This window comes from Bufo gargarizans, chromosome 5, assembly GCF_014858855.1.
Source record: "Bufo gargarizans isolate SCDJY-AF-19 chromosome 5, ASM1485885v1, whole genome shotgun sequence".
Classification (NCBI taxonomy): Eukaryota; Metazoa; Chordata; class Amphibia; order Anura; family Bufonidae; genus Bufo; species Bufo gargarizans.
The window spans coordinates 395253840-395275121 of record NC_058084.1 but is presented as its reverse complement, the minus strand read 5'-3'; the positions used below and the strand labels follow the sequence as shown (position 1 = coordinate 395275121).

At 43.6% G+C, this 21282-nt stretch overlaps 1 protein-coding gene across 1 annotated transcript in view; it reads right to left on the bottom strand.

Moving 5' to 3' along the window:
- The window catches only part of LOC122939473 (ATP-dependent translocase ABCB1-like), a 578859-nt gene that overhangs the window by 486471 nt on the left and 71106 nt on the right, over positions 1–21282 (bottom strand). Inside the window, exon 7 of the mRNA XM_044295545.1 lies at positions 10422–10599. Within this exon, the coding sequence (XP_044151480.1) occupies positions 10422–10599 (178 nt within the window). The remainder of the gene's footprint in view (positions 1–10421; positions 10600–21282) is intronic.

Genomic DNA, 21282 nt, shown 5'->3' with positions numbered 1-21282 from the left:
GCCTAAATACTAGGCCTCAAATTTAAATCCCTCTAAATCTCTCGTTACCGCTGTACTGTTGTTGCTGGGCAAGATATTTAGTGTCCGTCAAAGCACATTTTTTGTTCTGGGTTGAAGTACAATTCCCAATTTAGCAATTTCATAATTTAGTGGTTTCTGCTATATCAGAGCTATTTGAAATCTATCCCTAAAAGGGTATATAATATTGAAGGTGCACATTGGGTCATTCAGAATAACTTCACACACACGCTTCTGTGCATTTCCAAGTCTAATTCTGTCACTAAATCCATACCGGTGACCCAGCGCCTAAATACTAGGCCTCAAATTTAAATCCCTCTAAATCTCTCGTTACCCACCGCTGTACTGTTGTTGCTGGGCAAGATATTTAGTGTCCGTCAAAGCACATTTTTTGTTCTGGGTTGAAGTACAATTCCCAATTTAGCAATTTCATAATTTAGTGGTTTCTGCTATATCAGAGCTATTTGAAATCTATCCCTAAAAGGGTATATAATATTGAAGGTGCACATAGGGTCATTCAGAATAACTTCACACACACGCTTCTGTGCATTTCCAAGTCTAATTCTGTCACTAAATCCATACCGGTGACCCAGCGCCTAAATACTAGGCCTCAAATTTAAATCCCTCTAAATCTCTCGTTACCCACCGCTGTACTGTTGTTGCTGGGCAAGATATTTAGTGTCCGTCAAAGCACATTTTTTGTTCTGGGTTGAAGTACAATTCCCAATTTAGCAATTTCATAATTTAGTGGTTTCTGCTATATCAGAGCTATTTGAAATCTATCCCTAAAAGGGTATATAATATTGAAGGTGCACATAGGGTCTTCAGAATAACTTCACACACACGCTTCTGTGCATTTCCAAGTCTAATTCTGTCACTAAATCCATACCGGTGACCCAGCGCCTAAATACTAGGCCTCAAATTTATATCCCGCTAAATCTCTCGTTACCGCTGTACTGTTGTTGCTGGGCAAGATATTTAGTGTCCGTCAAAGCACATTTTTTGTTCTGGGTTGAAGTACAATTCCCAATTTAGCAATTTCATAATTTAGTGGTTCCTGCTATATCACAGCTATTTGAAATCTATCCCAAAAAGGGTATATAATATTGAAGGTGCACATTGGGTCATTCAGAATAACTTCACACACACCCGCTACTGTGTATTTCCAAGTCTAATTCTGTCACTAAACCCATACCTGTCACCCAGCGCCTAAATACTAGGCCTCAAATTTAAATCCCTCTAAATCTCTCGTTACCGCTGTACTGTTGTTGCTGGGCAAGATATTTAGTGTCCGTCAAAGCACATTTTTTGTTCTGGGTTGAAGTACAATTCCCAATTTAGCAATTTCATAATTTAGTGGTTTCTGCTATATCAGAGCTATTTGAAATCTATCCCTAAAAGGGTATATAATATTGAAGGTGCACATAGGGTCATTCAGAATAACTTCACACACACGCTTCTGTGCATTTCCAAGTCTAATTCTGTCACTAAATCCATACCTGTCACCCAGCGCCTAAATACTAGGCCTCAAATTTAAATCCCTCTAAATCTCTCGTTACCGCTGTACTGTTGTTGCTGGGCAAGATATTTAGTGTCCGTCAAAGCACATTTTTTGTTCTGGGTTGAAGTACAATTCCCAATTTAGCAATTTCATAATTTAGTGGTTTCTGCTATATCAGAGCTATTTGAAATCTATCCCTAAAAGGGTATATAATATTGAAGGTGCACATTGGGTCATTCAGAATAACTTCACACACACGCTTCTGTGCATTTCCAAGTCTAATTCTGTCACTAAATCCATACCGGTGACCCAGCGCCTAAATACTAGGCCTCAAATTTAAATCCCTCTAAATCTCTCGTTACCCACCGCTGTACTGTTGTTGCTGGGCAAGATATTTAGTGTCCGTCAAAGCACATTTTTTGTTCTGGGTTGAAGTACAATTCCCAATTTAGCAATTTCATAATTTAGTGGTTTCTGCTATATCAGAGCTATTTGAAATCTATCCCTAAAAGGGTATATAATATTGAAGGTGCACATAGGGTCATTCAGAATAACTTCACACACACGCTTCTGTGCATTTCCAAGTCTAATTCTGTCACTAAATCCATACCGGTGACCCAGCGCCTAAATACTAGGCCTCAAATTTAAATCCCTCTAAATCTCTCGTTACCGCTGTCCTGTTGTAGCTGGGAAAGTTATTTAGTGCCCGTCAAAGCACATTTTTTGTTCTGGGTTGAAGTACAATTCCCAATTTAGCAATTTCATAATTTAGTGGTTCCTGCTATATCAGAGCTATTTGAAATCTATCCCAAAAAGGGTATATAATATTCAAGGTGCACATTGGGTCATTCAGAATAACTTCACACACACGCTTCTGTGCATTTCCAAGTCTAATTCTGTCACTAAATCCATACCGGTCACCCAGCGCCTAAATACTAGGCCTCAAATTTAAATCCCTCTAAATCTCTCGTTACCCACCGCTGTACTGTTGTTGCTGGGCAAGATATTTAGTGTCCGTCAAAGCACATTTTTTGTTCTGGGTTGAAGTACAATTCCCAATTTAGCAATTTCATAATTTAGTGGTTTCTGCTATATCAGAGCTATTTGAAATCTATCCCTAAAAGGGTATATAATATTGAAGGTGCACATAGGGTCATTCAGAATAACTTCACACACACGCTTCTGTGCATTTCCAAGTCTAATTCTGTCACTAAATCCATACCGGTGACCCAGCGCCTAAATACTAGGCCTCAAATTTAAATCCCTCTAAATCTCTCGTTACCGCTGTCCTGTTGTAGCTGGGAAAGTTATTTAGTGCCCGTCAAAGCACATTTTTTGTTCTGGGTTGAAGTACAATTCCCAATTTAGCAATTTCATAATTTAGTGGTTCCTGCTATATCAGAGCTATTTGAAATCTATCCCAAAAGGGTATATAATATTCAAGGTGCACATTGGGTCATTCAGAATAACTTCACACACACGCTTCTGTGCATTTCCAAGTCTAATTCTGTCACTAAATCCATACCGGTCACCCAGCGCCTAAATACTAGGCCTCAAATTTATATCCCGCTGAATTTGAATACAATACATTGGGCCAAATAATATATTTGTTGTTGTGGTGAACCATAACAATGAGAAAAACATCTAGTAAGGGACGCGGACGTGGACATGGTCGTGGTGGTGTTAGTGGACCCTCTGGTGCTGGGAGAGGACGTGGCCGTTCTGCCACATCCACACGTCCTAGTGTACCAACTACCTCAGGTCCCAGTAGCCGCCAGAATTTACAGCGATATATGGTGGGGCCCAATGCCGTTCTAAGGATGGTAAGGCCTGAGCAGGTACAGGCATTAGTCAATTGGGTGGCCGACAGTGGATCCAGCACGTTCACATTATCTCCCACCCAGTCTTCTGCAGAAAGCGCACAGATGGCGCCTGAAAACCAACCCCATCAGTCTGTCACATCACCCCCATGCATACCAGGGAAACTGTCTCAGCCTCAAGTTATGCAGCAGTCTCTTATGCTGTTTGAAGACTCCGCTGGCAGGGTTTCCCAAGGGCATCCACCTAGCCCTTCCCCAGCGGTGAAAGACATAGAATGCACTGACGCACAACCACTTATGTTTCCTGATGATGAGGACATGGGAATACCACCTCAGCATGTCTCTGATGATGACGAAACACAGGTGCCAACTGCTGCGTCTTTCTGCAGTGTGCAGACTGAACAGGAGGTCAGGGATCAAGACTGGGTGGAAGACGATGCAGGGGACGATGAGGTCCTAGACCCCACATGGAATGAAGGTCGTGCCACTGACTTTCACAGTTCGGAGGAAGAGGCAGTGGTGAGACCGAGCCAACAGCGTAGCAAAAGAGGGAGCAGTGGGCAAAAGCAGAACACCCGCCGCCAAGAGACTCCGCCTGCTACTGACCGCCGCCATCTGGGACCGAGCACCCCAAAGGCAGCTTCAAGGAGTTCCCTGGCATGGCACTTCTTCAAACAATGTGCTGACGACAAGACCCGAGTGGTTTGCACGCTGTGCCATCAGAGCCTGAAGCGAGGCATTAACGTTCTGAACCTGAGCACAACCTGCATGACCAGGCACCTGCATGCAAAGCATGAACTGCAGTGGAGTAAACACCTTAAAACCAAGGAAGTCACTCAGGCTCCCCCTGCTACCTCTTCTGCTGCTGCCGCCTCGGCCTATTCTGCTGCTGCCGCCTCGGCCTCTTCCTCCGCCTCTGGAGGAACGTTGGCACCTGCCGCCCAGCAAACAGGGGATGTACCACCAACACCACCACCACCACCTCCGTCACCAAGCGTCTCAACCATGTCACACGCCAGCGTTCAGCTCTCCATCTCACAAACATTTGATAGAAAGCGTAAATTCCCACCTAGCCACCCTCGATCCCTGGCCCTGAATGCCAGCATTTCTAAACTACTGGCCTATGAAATGCTGTCATTTAGGCTGGTGGACACAGACAGCTTCAAACAGCTCATGTCGCTTGCTGTCCCACAGTATGTTGTTCCCAGCCGGCACTACTTCTCCAAGAGAGCCGTGCCTTCCCTGCACAACCAAGTATCCGATAAAATCAAGTGTGCACTGCGCAACGCCATCTGTAGCAAGGTCCACCTAACCACAGATACGTGGACCAGTAAGCACGGCCAGGGACGCTATATCTCCCTAACTGCACACTGGGTAAATGTAGTGGCAGCTGGGCCCCAGGCGGAGAGCTGTTTGGCGCACGTCCTGCCGCCGCCAAGGATCGCAGGGCAACATTCTTTGCCTCCTGTTGCCACCTCCTCCTTCTCGGCTTCCTCCTCCTCTTCTTCCACCTGCTCATCCAGTCAGCCACACACCTTCACCACCAACTTCAGCACAGCCCGGGGTAAACGTCAGCAGGCCATTCTGAAACTCATATGTTTGGGGGACAGGCCCCACACCGCACAGGAGTTGTGGCGGGGTATTGAACAACAGACCGACGAGTGGTTGCTGCCGGTGAGCCTCAAGCCCGGCCTGGTGGTGTGTGATAATGGGCGAAATCTCGTTGCAGCTCTGGGACTAGCCAATTTGACGCACATCCCTTGCTTGGCGCATGTGCTGAATTTGGTGGTGCAGAAGTTCATTCACAACTACCCCGACATGTCAGAGCTGCTGCATAAAGTGCGGGCCGTCTGTTCGCGCTTCCGGCGTTCACATCCTGCCGCTGCTCGCCTGTCTGCGCTACAGCGTAACTTCGGCCTTCCCGCTCACCGCCTCATATGCGACGTGCCCACCAGGTGGAACTCCACCTTGCACATGCTGGACAGACTGTGCGAGCAGCAGCAGGCCATAGTGGAGTTTCAGCTGCAGCACGCACGGGTCAGTCGCACTACAGAACAGCACCACTTCACCACCAATGACTGGGCCTCCATGCGAGACCTGTGTGCCCTGTTGCGCTGTTTCGAGTACTCCACCAACATGGCCAGTGGCGATGACACCGTTATCAGCGTTACAATACCACTTCTATGTCTCCTTGAGAAAACACTTAGGGCGATGATGGAACAGGAGGTGGCCCAGGAGGAGGAGGAGGAGGATGAGGAAGAGGGGTCATTTTTAGCACTTTCAGGCCAGTCTCTTCGAAGTGACTCAGAGGGAGGTTTTTTGCAACAGCAGAGGCCAGGTACAAATGTGGCCAGCCAGGGCCCACTACTGGAGGACGAGGAGGACGAGGATGAGGAGGAGGTGGAGGAGGATGAGGATGAAGCATGGTCACAGCGGGGTGGCACCCAACGCAGCTCGGGTCCATCACTGGTGCGTGGCTGGGGGGAAAGGCAGGACGATGACGATACGCCTCCCACAGAGGACAGCTTGTCCTTACCCCTGGGCAGCCTGGCACACATGAGCGACTACATGCTGCAGTGCCTGCGCAACGACAGCAGAGTTGCCCACATTTTAACCTGTGCGGACTACTGGGTTGCCACCCTGCTGGATCCACGCTACAAAGACAATGTGCCCACCTTACTTCCTGCACTGGAGCGTGATAGGAAGATGCGCGAGTACAAGCGCACGTTGGTAGACGCGCTACTGAGAGCATTCCCAAATGTCACAGGGGAACAAGTGGAAGCCCAAGGCCAAGGCAGAGGAGGAGCAAGAGGTCGCCAAGGCAGCTGTGTCACGGCCAGCTCCTCTGAGGGCAGGGTTAGCATGGCAGAGATGTGGAAAACTTTTGTCAACACGCCACAGCTAACTGCACCACCACCTGATACGCAACGTGTTAGCAGGAGGCAACATTTCACTAACATGGTGGAACAGTACGTGTGCACACCCCTCCACGTACTGACTGATGGTTCGGCCCCATTCAACTTCTGGGTCTCTAAATTGTCCACGTGGCCAGAGCTAGCCTTTTATGCCTTGGAGGTGCTGGCCTGCCCGGCAGCCAGCGTTTTGTCTGAACGTGTATTCAGCACGGCAGGGGGCGTCATTACAGACAAACGCAGCCGCCTGTCTACAGCCAATGTGGACAAGCTGACGTTCATAAAAATGAACCAGGCATGGATCCCACAGGACCTGTCCGTCCCTTGTCCAGATTAGACATTAACTACCTCCCCATAACCATATATTATTGGACTCCAGGGCACTTCCTCATTCAATCCTATTTTTATTTTCATTTTACCATTATATTGCGATGCTACCCAAAGTTGAATGAACCTCTCCTCTGCCTGTGTGCTAGGCCTAAATATATGCCAATGGACTGTTGCAGTGGTGGCTGACATGAAGCCTGATTCTCTGCTATGACATGCAGACTAATTCTCTGCTGACATGAAGCCAGATTGTCTGTTACGGGACCTCTCTCCTCTGCCTGGGTGCTGGGCCTAAATTTATGACAATGGACTGTTGCAGTGGTGGCTGACGTGAAGCCTGATTCTCTGCTATGACATGCAGACTGATTCTCTGCTGACATGAAGCCAGATCCTCTGTTACGGGACCTCTCTCCTCTGCCTGGGTGCTGGGCCTAAATTTATGACAATGGACTGTTGCAGTGGTGGCTGACGTGAAGCCTGATTCTCTGCTATGACATGCAGACTGATTCTCTGCTGACATGAAGCCAGATCCTCTGTTACGGGACCTCTCTCCTCTGCCTGGGTGCTGGGCCTAAATTTATGACAATGGACTGTTGCAGTGGTGGCTGACGTGAAGCCTGATTCTCTGCTATGACATGCAGACTGATTCTCTGCTGACATGAAGCCAGATCCTCTTTTACGGGACCTCTCTCCTCTGCCTGGGTGCTGGGCCTAAATTTATGACAATGGACTGTTGCAGTGGTGGCTGACGTGAAGCCTCATTCTCTGCTATGACATGCAGACTGATTCTCTGCTGACATGAAGCCAGATCCTCTGTTACGGGACCTCTCTCCTCTGCCTGGGTGCTGGGCCTGAATATATGCCAATGGACTGTTGCAGTGGTGGGTGACGTGAAGCCTCATTCTCTGCTATGACATGCAGACTAATTCTCTGCTGACATGAAGCCAGATTGTCTGTTACGGGACCTCTCTCCTCTGCCTGTGTGTGTGCTGGGCCTAAATATATGCCAATGGACTGTTGCAGTGGTGGCTGACGTGAAGCCTCATTCTCTGCTATGACATGCAGACTGATTCTCTGCTGACATGAAGCCAGATCCTCTGTTACGGGACCTCTCTCCTCTGCCTGGGTGCTGGGCCTAAATTTATGACAATGGACTGTTGCAGTGGTGGCTGACGTGAAGCCTGATTCTCTGCTATGACATGCAGACTGATTCTCTGCTGACATGAAGCCAGATTGTCTGTTACGGGACCTTTCTCCTCTGCCTGGGTTCTGGGCCTAAATTTATGAAAATTGACTCTTACAGTGGGGGGTGACGTGAAGCCTGATTCTCTGCTATGATATGAAGACTGATTCTCTGCTGACATGAAGCCAGATTGTCTGTTACGGGACCTTTCTCCTCTGCCTGGGTTCTGGGCCTAAATTTATGAAAATTGACTCTTACAGTGGTGGGTGACGTGAAGCCTGATTCTCTGCTATGATATGAAGACTGATTCTCTGCTGACATGAAGCCAGATTGTCTGTTACGGGACCTTTCTCCTCTGCCTGGGTTCTGGGCCTAAATTTATGAAAATTGACTCTTACAGTGGTGGGTGACGTGAAGCCTGATTCTCTGCTATGATATGAAGACTGATTCTCTGCTGACATGAAGCCAGATTGTCTGTTACGGGACCTTTCTCCTCTGCCTGGGTTCTGGGCCTAAATTTATGAAAATTGACTCTTACAGTGGTGGGTGACGTGAAGCCTGATTCTCTGCTATGATATGAAGACTGATTCTCTGCTGACATGAAGCCAGATTGTCTGTTACGGGACCTTTCTCCTCTGCCTGGGTTCTGGGCCTAAATTTATGAAAATTGACTCTTACAGTGGTGGGTGACGTGAAGCCTGATTCTCTGCTATGATATGAAGACTGATTCTCTGCTGACATGAAGCCAGATTGTCTGTTACGGGACCTTTCTCCTCTGCCTGGGTTCTGGGCCTAAATTTATGAAAATTGACTCTTACAGTGGTGGGTGACGTGAAGCCTGATTCTCTGCTATGATATGAAGACTGATTCTCTGCTGACATGAAGCCAGATTGTCTGTTACGGGACCTTTCTCCTCTGCCTGGGTTCTGGGCCTAAATTTATGAAAATTGACTCTTACAGTGGTGGGTGACGTGAAGCCTGATTCTCTGCTATGATATGAAGACTGATTCTCTGCTGACATGAAGCCAGATTGTCTGTTACGGGACCTTTCTCCTCTGCCTGGGTTCTGGGCCTAAATTTATGAAAATTGACTCTTACAGTGGTGGGTGACGTGAAGCCTGATTCTCTGCTATGATATGAAGACTGATTCTCTGCTGACATGAAGCCAGATTCTCTGTTACGGGACCTCTCTCCTCTGCCTGGGTGCTGGGCCTAAATTTATGACAATGGACTGTTGCAGTGGTGGCTGACGTGAAGCCTGATTCTCTGCTATGACATGCAGACTGATTCTCTGCTGACATGAAGCCAGATTCTCTGTTACGGGACCTCTCTCCTCTGCCTGTGTGTGTGCTGGGCCTAAATATATGCCAATGGACTGTTGCAGTGGTGGCTGACGTGAAGCCTCATTCTCTGCTATGACATGCAGACTAATTCTCTGCTGACATGAAGACAGATTCTCTGTTACGGGACCTCTCTCCTCTGCCTGGGTGCCGGGGCCTAAATATCTGAGAATGGACTGTTCCAGTGGTGGGTGACGGGAAGCCAGATTCTCTGCTATGGAACCTCTCTCCAATTGATTTTGGTTAATTTTTATTTATTTAATTTTTATTTTAATTCATTTCCCTATCCACATTTGTTTGCAGGGGATTTACCTACATGTTGCTGCCTTTTGCAGCCCTCTAGCTCTTTCCTGGGCTGTTTTACAGCCTTTTTAGTGCCGAAAAGTTCGGGTCCCCATTGACTTCAATGGGGTTCGGGTTCGGGACGAAGTTCGGATCGGGTTCGGATCCCGAACCCGAACATTTCCGGGATGTTCGGCCGAACTTCTCGAACCCGAACATCCAGGTGTTCGCTCAACTCTAATTCACAGCACATTTAAAGAATTTTGTATATTTAATTTAGAATATTTTTGCTATATTTACAATAGGTTGCTAAAGTGGCTAAATTCGTAAACTGTTTTGTCAATGCAGGTCTGTTGATGCAGGAACTTCATGCAGTCCTCAACTGCATCATAACTAAATAGTTCAGGTTTTGATGATTAGTGTTGAGCAAATTGAAGTATCCGAAGTGGACTTCGATCCAAATTTCAGGGAAAATTTGATTTGCCATAAAGCCGAATTTCCTCGTGCTTCGTTGTAACAAATACGTTTTCCCTGAAATGGCATAAAAAAAAAAAAACAAACATGCACACCTAAGTGAGTTTGAGCGTGAATAGGCTGCCACGGCAATCTTGATTGAAGATCCCACACAAAATTGTGTGCGAGGTGACGTATGACGTCACCATGCTGGTCAGCGTGATGATGTAATCACGCACTGGGCAATATCTCATGCGGGATCTTCAATTAAGATGGCCGCAGCGGCCTTTTTGTGCTCAAATGAATTAGGTATTTTTTTACGTCCTGAAAGGCCTCATTTTTCATCTCAGATGCTGCGATCAGATATGAACGTGGCATCTGAGGGGTTCAATGACAGAGGGAGGGGGCGGCGCATTGCGCCTGCTACTTACAAAGAAATGCACTTCATGATTAAGTAATATGTCATGAAGAAAATTTCTTTGTGAAATTTGGCAAAGCAGACAAATTGAAGTTTTCATAACTTCACTTATTTCTACTAATGATTAAACAATATTAATAATAATTTACTAGAACTGACATACTTACAGTTATCACGTTACCAGCATTGTAATTTTCAGGCTCTTGTGCAATCAAATGTTCTGCATACCAAAATATTATGGCATATATTCCAAATATTGAAATCTCTGATACTCCAATTGCCAGGTTTAAAATAATAGACTTCTTTATTCCAACATTTTTTGCAACAATTAAATTGGCATTGTACCTATAATAAAAAGACACATTAAATTTTGTCTTATGTCTTGTTTCTAAAAATATAAAATAGTGGAAAAAATAGTGCTATAAACATACACTACTCACAAAAAGTTAGAGGCATTTCAGGATGAACTTAAATGCACTCTAACCTTTACAGGTGAACTTAATGTGACCACCTCTAAACTTTTGAATGCACATGTCCAAACTGTTCAATGTTTCAGGACTTTTTGCACAACTTGCTGTTCTCTAACAAGCTTAACAGCAAAATTCACAGCAGGTGTTTGTTCGCCATTAAATTTCCGGGTTCAATTAAAATTGTTATTTAAACAGTCCTCCTCATCATGCTGTTCACATTTTGACATTATGAGACTATGAGTCTCTCACCATTAAAGGGCTTTAAGTAGGATGTTCTCAGTCAGAAGTGGCCACTGACCTCAGAGTGTCACAGAGTGTCATCAGCAGGTTGCAACTGAGATACAGAGAGACTTGAAGAGTCACAGAAAAGTTTAGAAGTGGACGTCCTTTGGCTACATCCTACACTGGTGATCCCTTAATTTTGAACAATGCCCTGTGGAACTGGATGATGAATGCCACACAACTCCAGGCACATTTAAGAGAGGTAAGAGGCACCCAAGCATTATGTCAGACCATTCAAAATCATTCACATCAGCAACATCTGAATGCTAGATGACCTGCAAGGGTACATCACCAAACCAACAGGCACAGGTGTCATCATCTTGCATAAGCCAGGGAACATCTACGCTGGAAAAGAGACCAGTGGGCCTTAGTGCTGTTCACTGATGAAAGTTGATTCATGCTGAGCAGAAATCATGGCCGCCAATGATGTTGGAGATTTCAAGGAGAGCGCTATGCATTAGCCACTGTTGTCACCAGGCGAGCCTTTGGTGGTGGTGGTTAGAGATAAGTGAATCGAAGTTGACAAAGTGGAATTCAATCTGAATTTCAGGAAAAATTAGATTCGTCCTGAAGTCAAATTTTCTTGTGCTTCGTGGTAACGAATAGCATTTTTCTAAAATGGCTGCTGCACATGTTAGAACGAGGAAGTTAGAAGCCCAAGAACAAGGGAGCAACCCATAATTCCATGGAGACAGCAAATCAGCAGATAGCCAGCCCCTGTGATGTCAAAGCCCTATAAAAAGTCTCAGCCTGCTCGGTCTTTGCCATTTTACAGTGAACTTAGTGAAAGGAGAGACGTTGCAGGCACTAGGGCCAGTGGTGTATCTTGGTTTTGTGCTGCCCTAGGCGAAACTAAACTCGGGCACCCCCCTAACGTGCGGACGCAAAAGGCAGGGGAGGTCAGGAGTAAGTCAGGAGGAGGAGGAAGTAAGTCTTTCAACTCCTTCACTATGTGGCGCGGGCAATGCCGCTCGCATAGTGAAGGATCGGATCGGACAAGGGGCAAAAAAAATATTTCGCATATTGTGTAACAATCACTAAGCAAACAAGGCATTTTGCTGCCCCATTGGCAAGTGCCGCCCTAGGCAAATGCCTTGTTTGCCTTGTGATAGATACACCCCTGACTAGGGCAGTGTTTATTAAAGACTTTATTCATAAAAAAAACTATTGAACAGTTCAGGGAAAGAGTCTTCAAAGTGTAGTAAAAGGATAGGCAGGCATTATCCACACTGTAGTGACAAAGCAGGGACCAATTGCACTGTATAACACCTGGGTAATAGGAGTTAATTTGCTAGACCTTGCTGCACTAATTGGGGTTACTAAAAGTGATCTATTACTACAGATTTTAGGTTGTTTGCAATATTTGATACATCAGTAATTCCAGTAATCCTAGCTTCTGTTATTAGGTTGAAAGTGCAGTCTGATACAACCAGTTTTGGGGTGTATTTAGTTGATATATAACTACTTCCATTCACCCTTGCTTCTGTACTGAAAGTGTGCTCTAATACAAGCAGCTGTGGGGTATATTAAGTTGATATATAACTACTTCCATTCACTCTTGCTTCTGGGGTGAATTTGCAGCCTGATACAACCAGTTTTGAGATGTATTTATTTTAAATATAAGTACATCCATTCATCCTTGCTTTTGTATTGAAAGTGTTGTCTTACACAACCGATTCTGGGGTGTATTTAGTTGATAAATAAACTCCCATTCACCCTTACTCCTCTACTGAAAGTGCTGTCTGATACAACCAGTTTAGGGGTGACCTGAGGGCCGCCCTTTAAGAAGAGTGGGATGCCATGCTTTAGCAGACAATAAGTCAACTTGTGAACAGCATGATACGTCATTGTCAAGCTGTAAATGATGCTCAAGGCCACACGACAAGTTTTTGGAGACATTTACATGTTTGTGGGGGGTATACCCACCACTATTGTTGGCTTTTGTTTCAATAAATAGTTTGAGATGAGAAAATCACCATTGCATGCTTCTACTTAAATGCCCTACTTTTATTATATAATATCACTGTAGCGTGAACTTTTTAGGTTTTCCATAAAATTTACCCGAAGGCCAAATATAACTAGAATAAAGTGGCCTAAATGGGAGGAAATGCTCAAAAATACCAAACACTGTAGCGTGTTTATAACCAGGGGAGCATAACATTATAAAAAAAGTGTCATTGCTTCTTTTTGCTTATTCGTCACCAAAAAAGGGAATAAAAAACAATCACAAAGTGTTATGTACCCCAGAATGATACTAATGAAAACTACAAGCCCCCACAGCTCCATAGAAATAAAAATAAAAAAATTATGGATTTTAGGATGCGGCAATGCAAAAACATTTTCTCTTTAAAAAAAAAAAACGTTTTTTATTGTGCAGAAGTTGTAAAACATAAAAAAACTATATGTATTTGGTATCGCTGTAATTGTTATGGCCCTGAAAACAAAGTAATTGTACTATTTATGCCTAAATATGTAAAACCTCTGTGGTAGTATTGTTGTTTTTCCCATCCTCTTCCAAGAAAGTATTAATAAAAGTTAATCAGTAAGTTATCTGTACTCCAAAATGGCATCAGTAAAAAGGACCACTTGTCCCACAAAAAAACATAGGCAGAAAAAAAAAACGATATAGCTCGTGAAAGGCGACAATGAAAAAATAATAATAATCTCCTGGTCATTATGGCCCAAAACAGGCTTGTTACTAAGGGTTTTCATTTTTCTTCCCTGTCTTCCTGGAGCCATTCCTTTTTTTTATTTTTCTGTTTAAATATCAATATGCGGGCTTATTTTTTGTGGGACAAGTTGTACGTTCTAATGCCATCATTTAATATGGCATACAATGTAGTAGGAAGCGAGAACAAATGGGATAGGATGCAGCTCTATTCATTTCAATGGGTACACAAAAAATGCGGACAGCACACAGGTGTCGAACTGGCCCACCGGGGAGTCAGGGAAATCCTTGGTGGGCCCCCGAACCAGCAAGTGAGCTTCCTTGCTTAGAAGCTGTCTGGGATAAGCTCTGCCCCCTGTACACAGTAGGATGCATGCTGCCTGCGATTCAATGAGAGGGGAAGACTCCATACCAGCGCTGATTCATGGGAACTGACACGTTTTGTGTAATCAGAGCTCCAGGTCAGTGAGGCTATTTCGACATGATCTGATTTTCATAAAATCTGTGGAAAAAAAACACAGCATTTTGCTGCAATTTTATGTAAATTAGATCATGTGGAAACAGCCTTATTCTGACCAGGAGTGCTAATTGGTCTAAAACCTGTCAGTCAATAGCACTGACAGCCTCTTCTCCAGTGAGGCAGCTCTGATAGAAGGACTGCTGCATGTCTGATCAGCCTGGAGCCCTGCTTCTGCGAGGGGGAGGAGTCTGGCTCAGGACCTGGGGACACAACTAGCAATACAGAGGTCCATGAGGTGAGGAAGGAATATACATGTATTGTAATTGGTTTAAAAGAGTGTCTGCATGTATGACAGTGTTTGTATGTAAGAGTACATGCATGTATGACAGTGTGTGTATGTAAGTGTGCCTGCATGAAGTACATTATATGTGTTGAGGTGGCTGTGGCTGCAACACACATTATGCAGCTAAAGACTGCAGCAACGCTATACTACATCGCAACTAGTGTAAGGAAATTGGGTTGTGCACAGTCACACAAAATCCAACCTACTGGATTTCTTGTGACTTTTGGATTGTGATTGTAAGAAACTGTACAGGTCGCACCTATATGACACCTATCATTTTCACTCACTGAAATGTACCAGCGTGCCACTGTGATCCATGGTTGCACGGCACATTGCGGGACAAAATCATGGCGCAGCCCTAAAGGGGTTATCCGATTTTTTTTAAATTTCCTGTTCCAACCTTGATTAGAGTAACAATTTTTAAATTGGCACTTTATTAAATATTGCTTACTGGGCCAGCACTCCTTGGTCTTCTTGGATCATGTGCTGTACATTGTACATGTGATCTTAGCCTAGTTACAACCCACAGAGCATGTGAAAGATTGTGCATACAACAAAACAGATACACTCACGTGCAGAAGGCCGAAAATAGTGCCAGCATATGTAGAAGTATGCATGTAAAAGAGTGCTGGCATGTGTAGCAAAATGCGTGTAAAAAAGTGTTGGCATGTGTAGAAGTGTGCCAGCATGTGTATAAGTGTGCCTGTAAAAGAGTGCCAGAATATGTAGAAGTGTGCGTGTAAAAGAGTGCTGGCATGTGTAAAAGTGTGCGTGTAAAAGAGTGCTGGCATGTGTTAGAAGTATGTGTAAAAGAGTTCTGGTAGAAGCAAATGTATCTATTGTGGGGTTTCGCTTTGGTAGACAGGATTAGCAGACGCAGTATAGAGGCAACTACAAGTTCTTTGGATCAAACAGTTCAGTGTTTTATTCACACTTTAGGCAAGTGACAAAATAAGCAGTCATAATCAAACAGAAAGGCACCTTGCAGTGTTGGTGACAATTCACACCATGCGGCACCAACCTGTTTTCACGCCAAACAGGTAGCAAGCCTTCATCCAGACACAAGGCTCCCAGATCCCCACACAGAGACCTGGCTTTTGAGCCCAGCTGCCTATTTAAGGACAGCCAGGTGCTACCAAAACCCAGTCCGGCATTTAAAATCCGGTCTGGTATTTGACCTCACCTGGCTGTAAATCAGCCCAGCAGCACATGCTGGGAGGAAAATACCTGTTTTCCCAGACAAAACCTCTCACTGTGTCACACTATACACACAGCTTGGTTCTGTTACTATATCTATACACACTGCTTGGTTCTGTTACTGTATCTATGCACGCAGCTTGGTTATGTTACTGTATCTATGCACGCAGCTTGGTTCTGTTACTGTATCTATACATTCAGCTTGGTTCTGTTACTGTATCTTCGCACGCAGCTTGGTTCTGTTACTGTATCTTCGCACGAAGCTTGGTTCTGTATCTATGCATGTAGCTTGGTTCTGTTACTGTATCTATGCATGCAGCTTGTTTCTGTTACTGTAGCTATGCATGCAGCTTGGTTCTCTTACTGTAGCTTTGCACGAAGCTTGGTTCTGTTACTATATCTATGAACGCAGCTTGGTTCTGTTACTGTATCTATGCATGCAGCTTGGTTCTGTTTCTGTATCTATGCACATAGCGTGGTTCTGCTGCTTTATCTATGCACAGAGCTTGGTTTTATTTTACTTACTTTAACTACAGAGCTTAGTATTGTTATAGTATCTAAGTACTGAGTTTGAAGGGGGTGCCTAAGTAAATTTTTTTAGGCCAAACTACATGGAGGCTGTTAAAATAAAAAATAAAAACACTACTCTGTCCTCTCCGCCAGGCTGTAGCTGGGACATAATATTTTTGATTGACTGCTGCGGTAAATTGCCTGAGTACCATACTTGACTGCTGTACAGGTGAAACTCGAAAAATTTGAATATTGTGCAAAAGTCCATTTATTTCAGTAATACAAATTAAAAGGAATTGCATTAATTCAGCTTAAAATTTGAATTTTGTGAAAAGGTTCAATATTCTAGACTCAAATTGTCACACTCTAGTCAGCTAATTAATCCATACCCCCGGAGCAAAGGGTACTTAAAAATGGTGACTTTGGGGTTTCATAAGCTATAAGCTATAATCATACAAATTATAATAAATAAAGGCTTGAAATATCTCACTTTGCATGTAATGAGTATATCTCATATGTTAGTTTCATCTTGTAAGTTGCATTACTGAAATAAATGAACTTTGCATGATATTAAAAAAAATCGAGTTTCCCCTGTAACTAATCAGTGATCTCAATGGTGTACAGCACCAAGACCAGTGATTAGCTGCAGCAGTCATGTGCGCTATTACACTACAGCGCCCTACTGTATATAAAGGATTATCTTAAAGGATGTTAATGAATTGAAAAAAAAAACTTAAATATCAATATTTTCATTAAACTATAGGGTGGGCCCCTCGAGTCACTTATACTGGTGGGCCCCTGGCACCACAGTCCAACACTTGGTTTTAAATATTCAAATAATGAAAAAAGAAATTAAAACTTAGAAAAATTTTACCTCACCATATTCTGACCCCCAGACTGAACATTTTTTTTTTATAGTTATGTCTACTGAGCTCATTTTTTGTGTGATGATCTTTTTTATTGATACCATTTAGGAGTGTATGTGTCTTTTTGATCACATTTTATTAAATTTTTGAGTTAAAAGAAGTGATGAAAAAATTGTGAATCGGACATTTTAATACTTTTTTACGTTATGCCATTTGATGCAGAAAAATATTTTTATATTTTAATAGTACGGGCGTTTTCAAATTTGGTAATGGCCATAATGTTGATATTTTTATTTATTTAATTTTGTATTTATTTTTGTATTCCAAGGAAACGGGGTGATTTAAATTTTTGTATTTTTTTAAATGTTTATGTATTTTTCGTAGCCCCTTTAGGAGGTTACAATGTCCACTAATTTTTTATTTTATTTTTTATTCTTTATTGAAAGAAATTATAAACTTACAAGTAAGTAAAGTTAACAAAATGTCCAGGTACAGCTTGGGAAGCTTAATATTAATCAAAACAGTTGTGTCGGTTATGATATAGCCTAAGAGATACATATCGAGAGGTACATAGTAAAGAGGATTAGAGGGCTGGTTAGGCAGAATCCTTCTAGAGGAGTAGAGTCCAATAAGAGGGACAAGCACATATAATTTCTATATGAAGACCAATCTTGCCAACATTTCCTATACTTGGTTATATTCCAGCTCTCCCATGCAGCTAGTTCCTCGAATTTATATATTTGGTCCACCTTATACACTCATTGTGGTATAGATGGAAGATCTTCAGACAGCCAGTAACGAGGGATCAGCAGTCGGGCAGCACTAAGGAGGTATCCAAAAAGTGTTGTGGGGGGTTTCAATAGATTGGGGGGGGGGGGGGGATGGACCCCTAGTGATGCCAGTTGAGGAGATAATAGAATATCTGATTTACATATCTTGTTACTTATGCCAAATATTTTGGACCGCCAAGCCTGAATCTTGGGCAGGTCCACCAAATATGGTAGAAGGATCCTTTGTGCTTCAGGCATCTCCAACAAGTGTCTATTCTGTCCTGTCCATACATGCAAGTAATATCCAGAGTTTTATACCGCCTAGTTAGAATTTTGTAACCATTCTCCTGTGTTCAGACACATCTAGATGTTTTATGAGGTTTCAGAAGTTGCAAAATTTCCTCCTGGGTGAAAGAAATTTCTAGGTCTCTATCCCATAGGTCAACAAAGGCTGGTTTAGGCATGAGTATGGGGGTACATAGTTTGGATTTGTAAGCAATCCCTCAAACTAAGTTAATGGACGCAGCAATGCTTGTTTTGGTACATGTTTGGAGGTGAAGGAGCGTAAAAATGAAATTAGAGGGAGTGAGAACTTGTTTTCAGGGAAAAGCTTTGTTATAGCTTCACTCTTTAAAACTTTAGAACATTCCTCATCAAAGAGGGCTAAGGCCAATTCTGTAGAGTTTATAATAGATAAGAATAAGCTTTCAAATAATGTCTTAGGTGCGTGAGCTAGAATATCATTTACTTGGATCAGTGGTGATGGTAGAGGAAGGGCACATTGAAAGGATTGAAACCACCTCTAAGCCCCCAATGTGGAATTAACTGTTGGGTCGAGTGAACCAACAGAGTCTGGGAGGGTAGTTACTACCAAGAGACTCATAAGGGGGAGGCCAAATTGTGCTTGGTCTTTACCCACCCATGACCCCTTGTATGCAACGGTGAGCCACCTGACCACTCTTGATAATAGAACTTCTCTGCCATATATCTCCGGATCAGGCAGTCCTAGTCCTCCATATGGCTTGGGTTTACTGAGGATATTCGTGTTCTCCTCCCTGCCCAAACAAAAGAGCGAATTAGGTGTCTTACCACTATATAGTATGATCTGGACACTGGAATGCTGGTAGGTCAATTTAGGCAGAATAAGTGATGTGACTATGTTTTTCCCACCAAACTAGGACAGCATATAGTTTTTAAATGTGGATAGTTGTTCCTGAATAAAGTTTAAAAGTGTGAAGTAGTTTAAACGATATAATGTTGCAGGGTTGGGTTCTATCTTAATACCCAAATAGGTAATGTGAGGGCTGTCCCAATTAAAGGGGGAGTTAGCTTTTAATTCTTGTGTAATCGAGCTGGGGAGGTCTATGTTCAAAATGTCAGATTTATTCATATTGATTTTAAAGTTCGAAAAGAGACTGAATTGTTCTAAGATACGCTATATGTGGGGCAGGGCTTGTATGGGGTTAGTAGTAATAATTAACAAATCGTCAGCAAAGGCTGCTGTTTTCTGTTCTTGGTTACCCACCTGAACTCCCATAATCCCCTCTTCTCCTCTGATCGCCTGTAATAGGGACTCCATGACTAAGACAAATAGTAATGGAGATAGTGGACATCCCTGTCTGGTGCCATTCCGAATTGTAAAAAGGGATGAGATTTGGTTGTGTATAGGGATGAGCGAACTCGAACTGTATAGTTCGGGTTCGTACCGAATTTTGGGGTGTCCGTGACACGGACCCGAACCCGGACATTTTCGTAAAAGTCCGGGTTCGGGTTCGGTGTTCGTCGCTTTCTTCGCGCTTTTGTGACGCTTTCTTGGCGCTTTTTGAAAGGCTGCAAAGCAGCCAATCAACAAGCGTCATACTACTTGCCCCAAGAGGCCATCACAGCCATGCCTACTATTGGCATGGCTGTGATTGGCCAGAGCACCATGTGACCCAGCCTCTATTTAAGCTGGAGTCACATAGCGCCGCCCGTCACTCTGCTCTGATTAGCGTAGGGAGAGGTTGCGGCTGCGACAGTAGGGCGAGATTAGGCAGATTAACTCCTCCAAAGGACTTGATTAACTGATCGATCTGCAGCTGTGGATCATTGAGCTGCTGATCCTCAATTGCTCACTGTTTTTAGGCTGCCCAGACCGTTTGTCAGTCACATTTTTCTGGGGTGATCGGCGGCCATTTTGTGTCTTGTGGTGCGCCAGCACAAGCTGCGACCAAGTGCATTTAACCCTCAATGGTGTGGTTGTTTTTTGGCTAAAGCCTACATCAGGGTGAAGCTGTCACACCAAGTGCATTTAACCAGCAATAGTCTGTTCATTTTTTGGCCATATACAAAATCAGGGGCAAGCTGCGCCTGTCACCAAGTGCATTTAACCCTCAATGGTGTGGTTGTTTTTTGGCTAAAGCCTACATCAGGGTGAAGCTGTCACACCAAGTGCATTTAACCAGCAATAGTCTGTTCATTTTTTGGCCATATACTAAATCAGGGGCAAGCTGCGCCTGTCACCAAGTGCATTTAACCCTCAATGGTGTGGTTGTTTTTTGGCTAAAGCCTACATCAGGGTGAAGCTGTCACACCAAGTGCATTTAACCAGCAATAGTCTGTTTATTTTTTGGCCATATCCCAGTCTAATTCTGTCACTAAATCCATACCGGTCACCCAGCGCCTAAATACTAGGCCTCAAATTTATATCCCGCTAAATCTGTCCTTAGTGCTGTAGCTGGGCGAGTTATTTAGTGTCCGTTCAAGCACATTTCTTGTTCTGGGTTGAAATACAATTCCCAATTTAGCAATTTCATAATTTAGTGGTTTCTGCTATATCAGAGCTATTTGAAATCTATCCCTAAAAGGGTATATAATATTCAAGGTGCACATTGGGTCATTCAGAATAACTTCACACACACCCGCTACTGTGTATTTCCAAGTCTAATTCTGGCACTAAACCCATACCTGTCACCCAGCGCCTAAATACTAGGCCTCAAATTTATATCCAGCTAAATCTGTCCCTAGTGCTGTAGCTGGGCGAGTTATTTAGTGTCCGTTCAAGCACATTTCTTGTTCTGGGTTGAAATACAATTCCCAATTTAGCAATTTCATAATTTAGTGGTTTCTGCTATATCAGAGCTATTTGAAATCTATCCCTAAAAGGGTATATAATATTCAAGGTGCACATTGGGTCATTCAGAATAACTTCACACACACCCGCTACTGTGTATTTCCAAGTCTAATTCTGGCACTAAACCCATACCTGTCACCCAGCGCCTAAATACTAGGCCTCAAATTTATATCCCGCTAAATCTGTCCTTAGTGCTGTAGCTGGGCGAGTTATTTAGTGTCCGTTCAAGCACATTTCTTGTTCTGGGTTGAAATACAATTCCCAATTTAGCAATTTCATAATTTAGTGGTTTCTGCTATATCAGAGCTATTTGAAATCTATCCCTAAAAGGGTATATAATATTCAAGGTG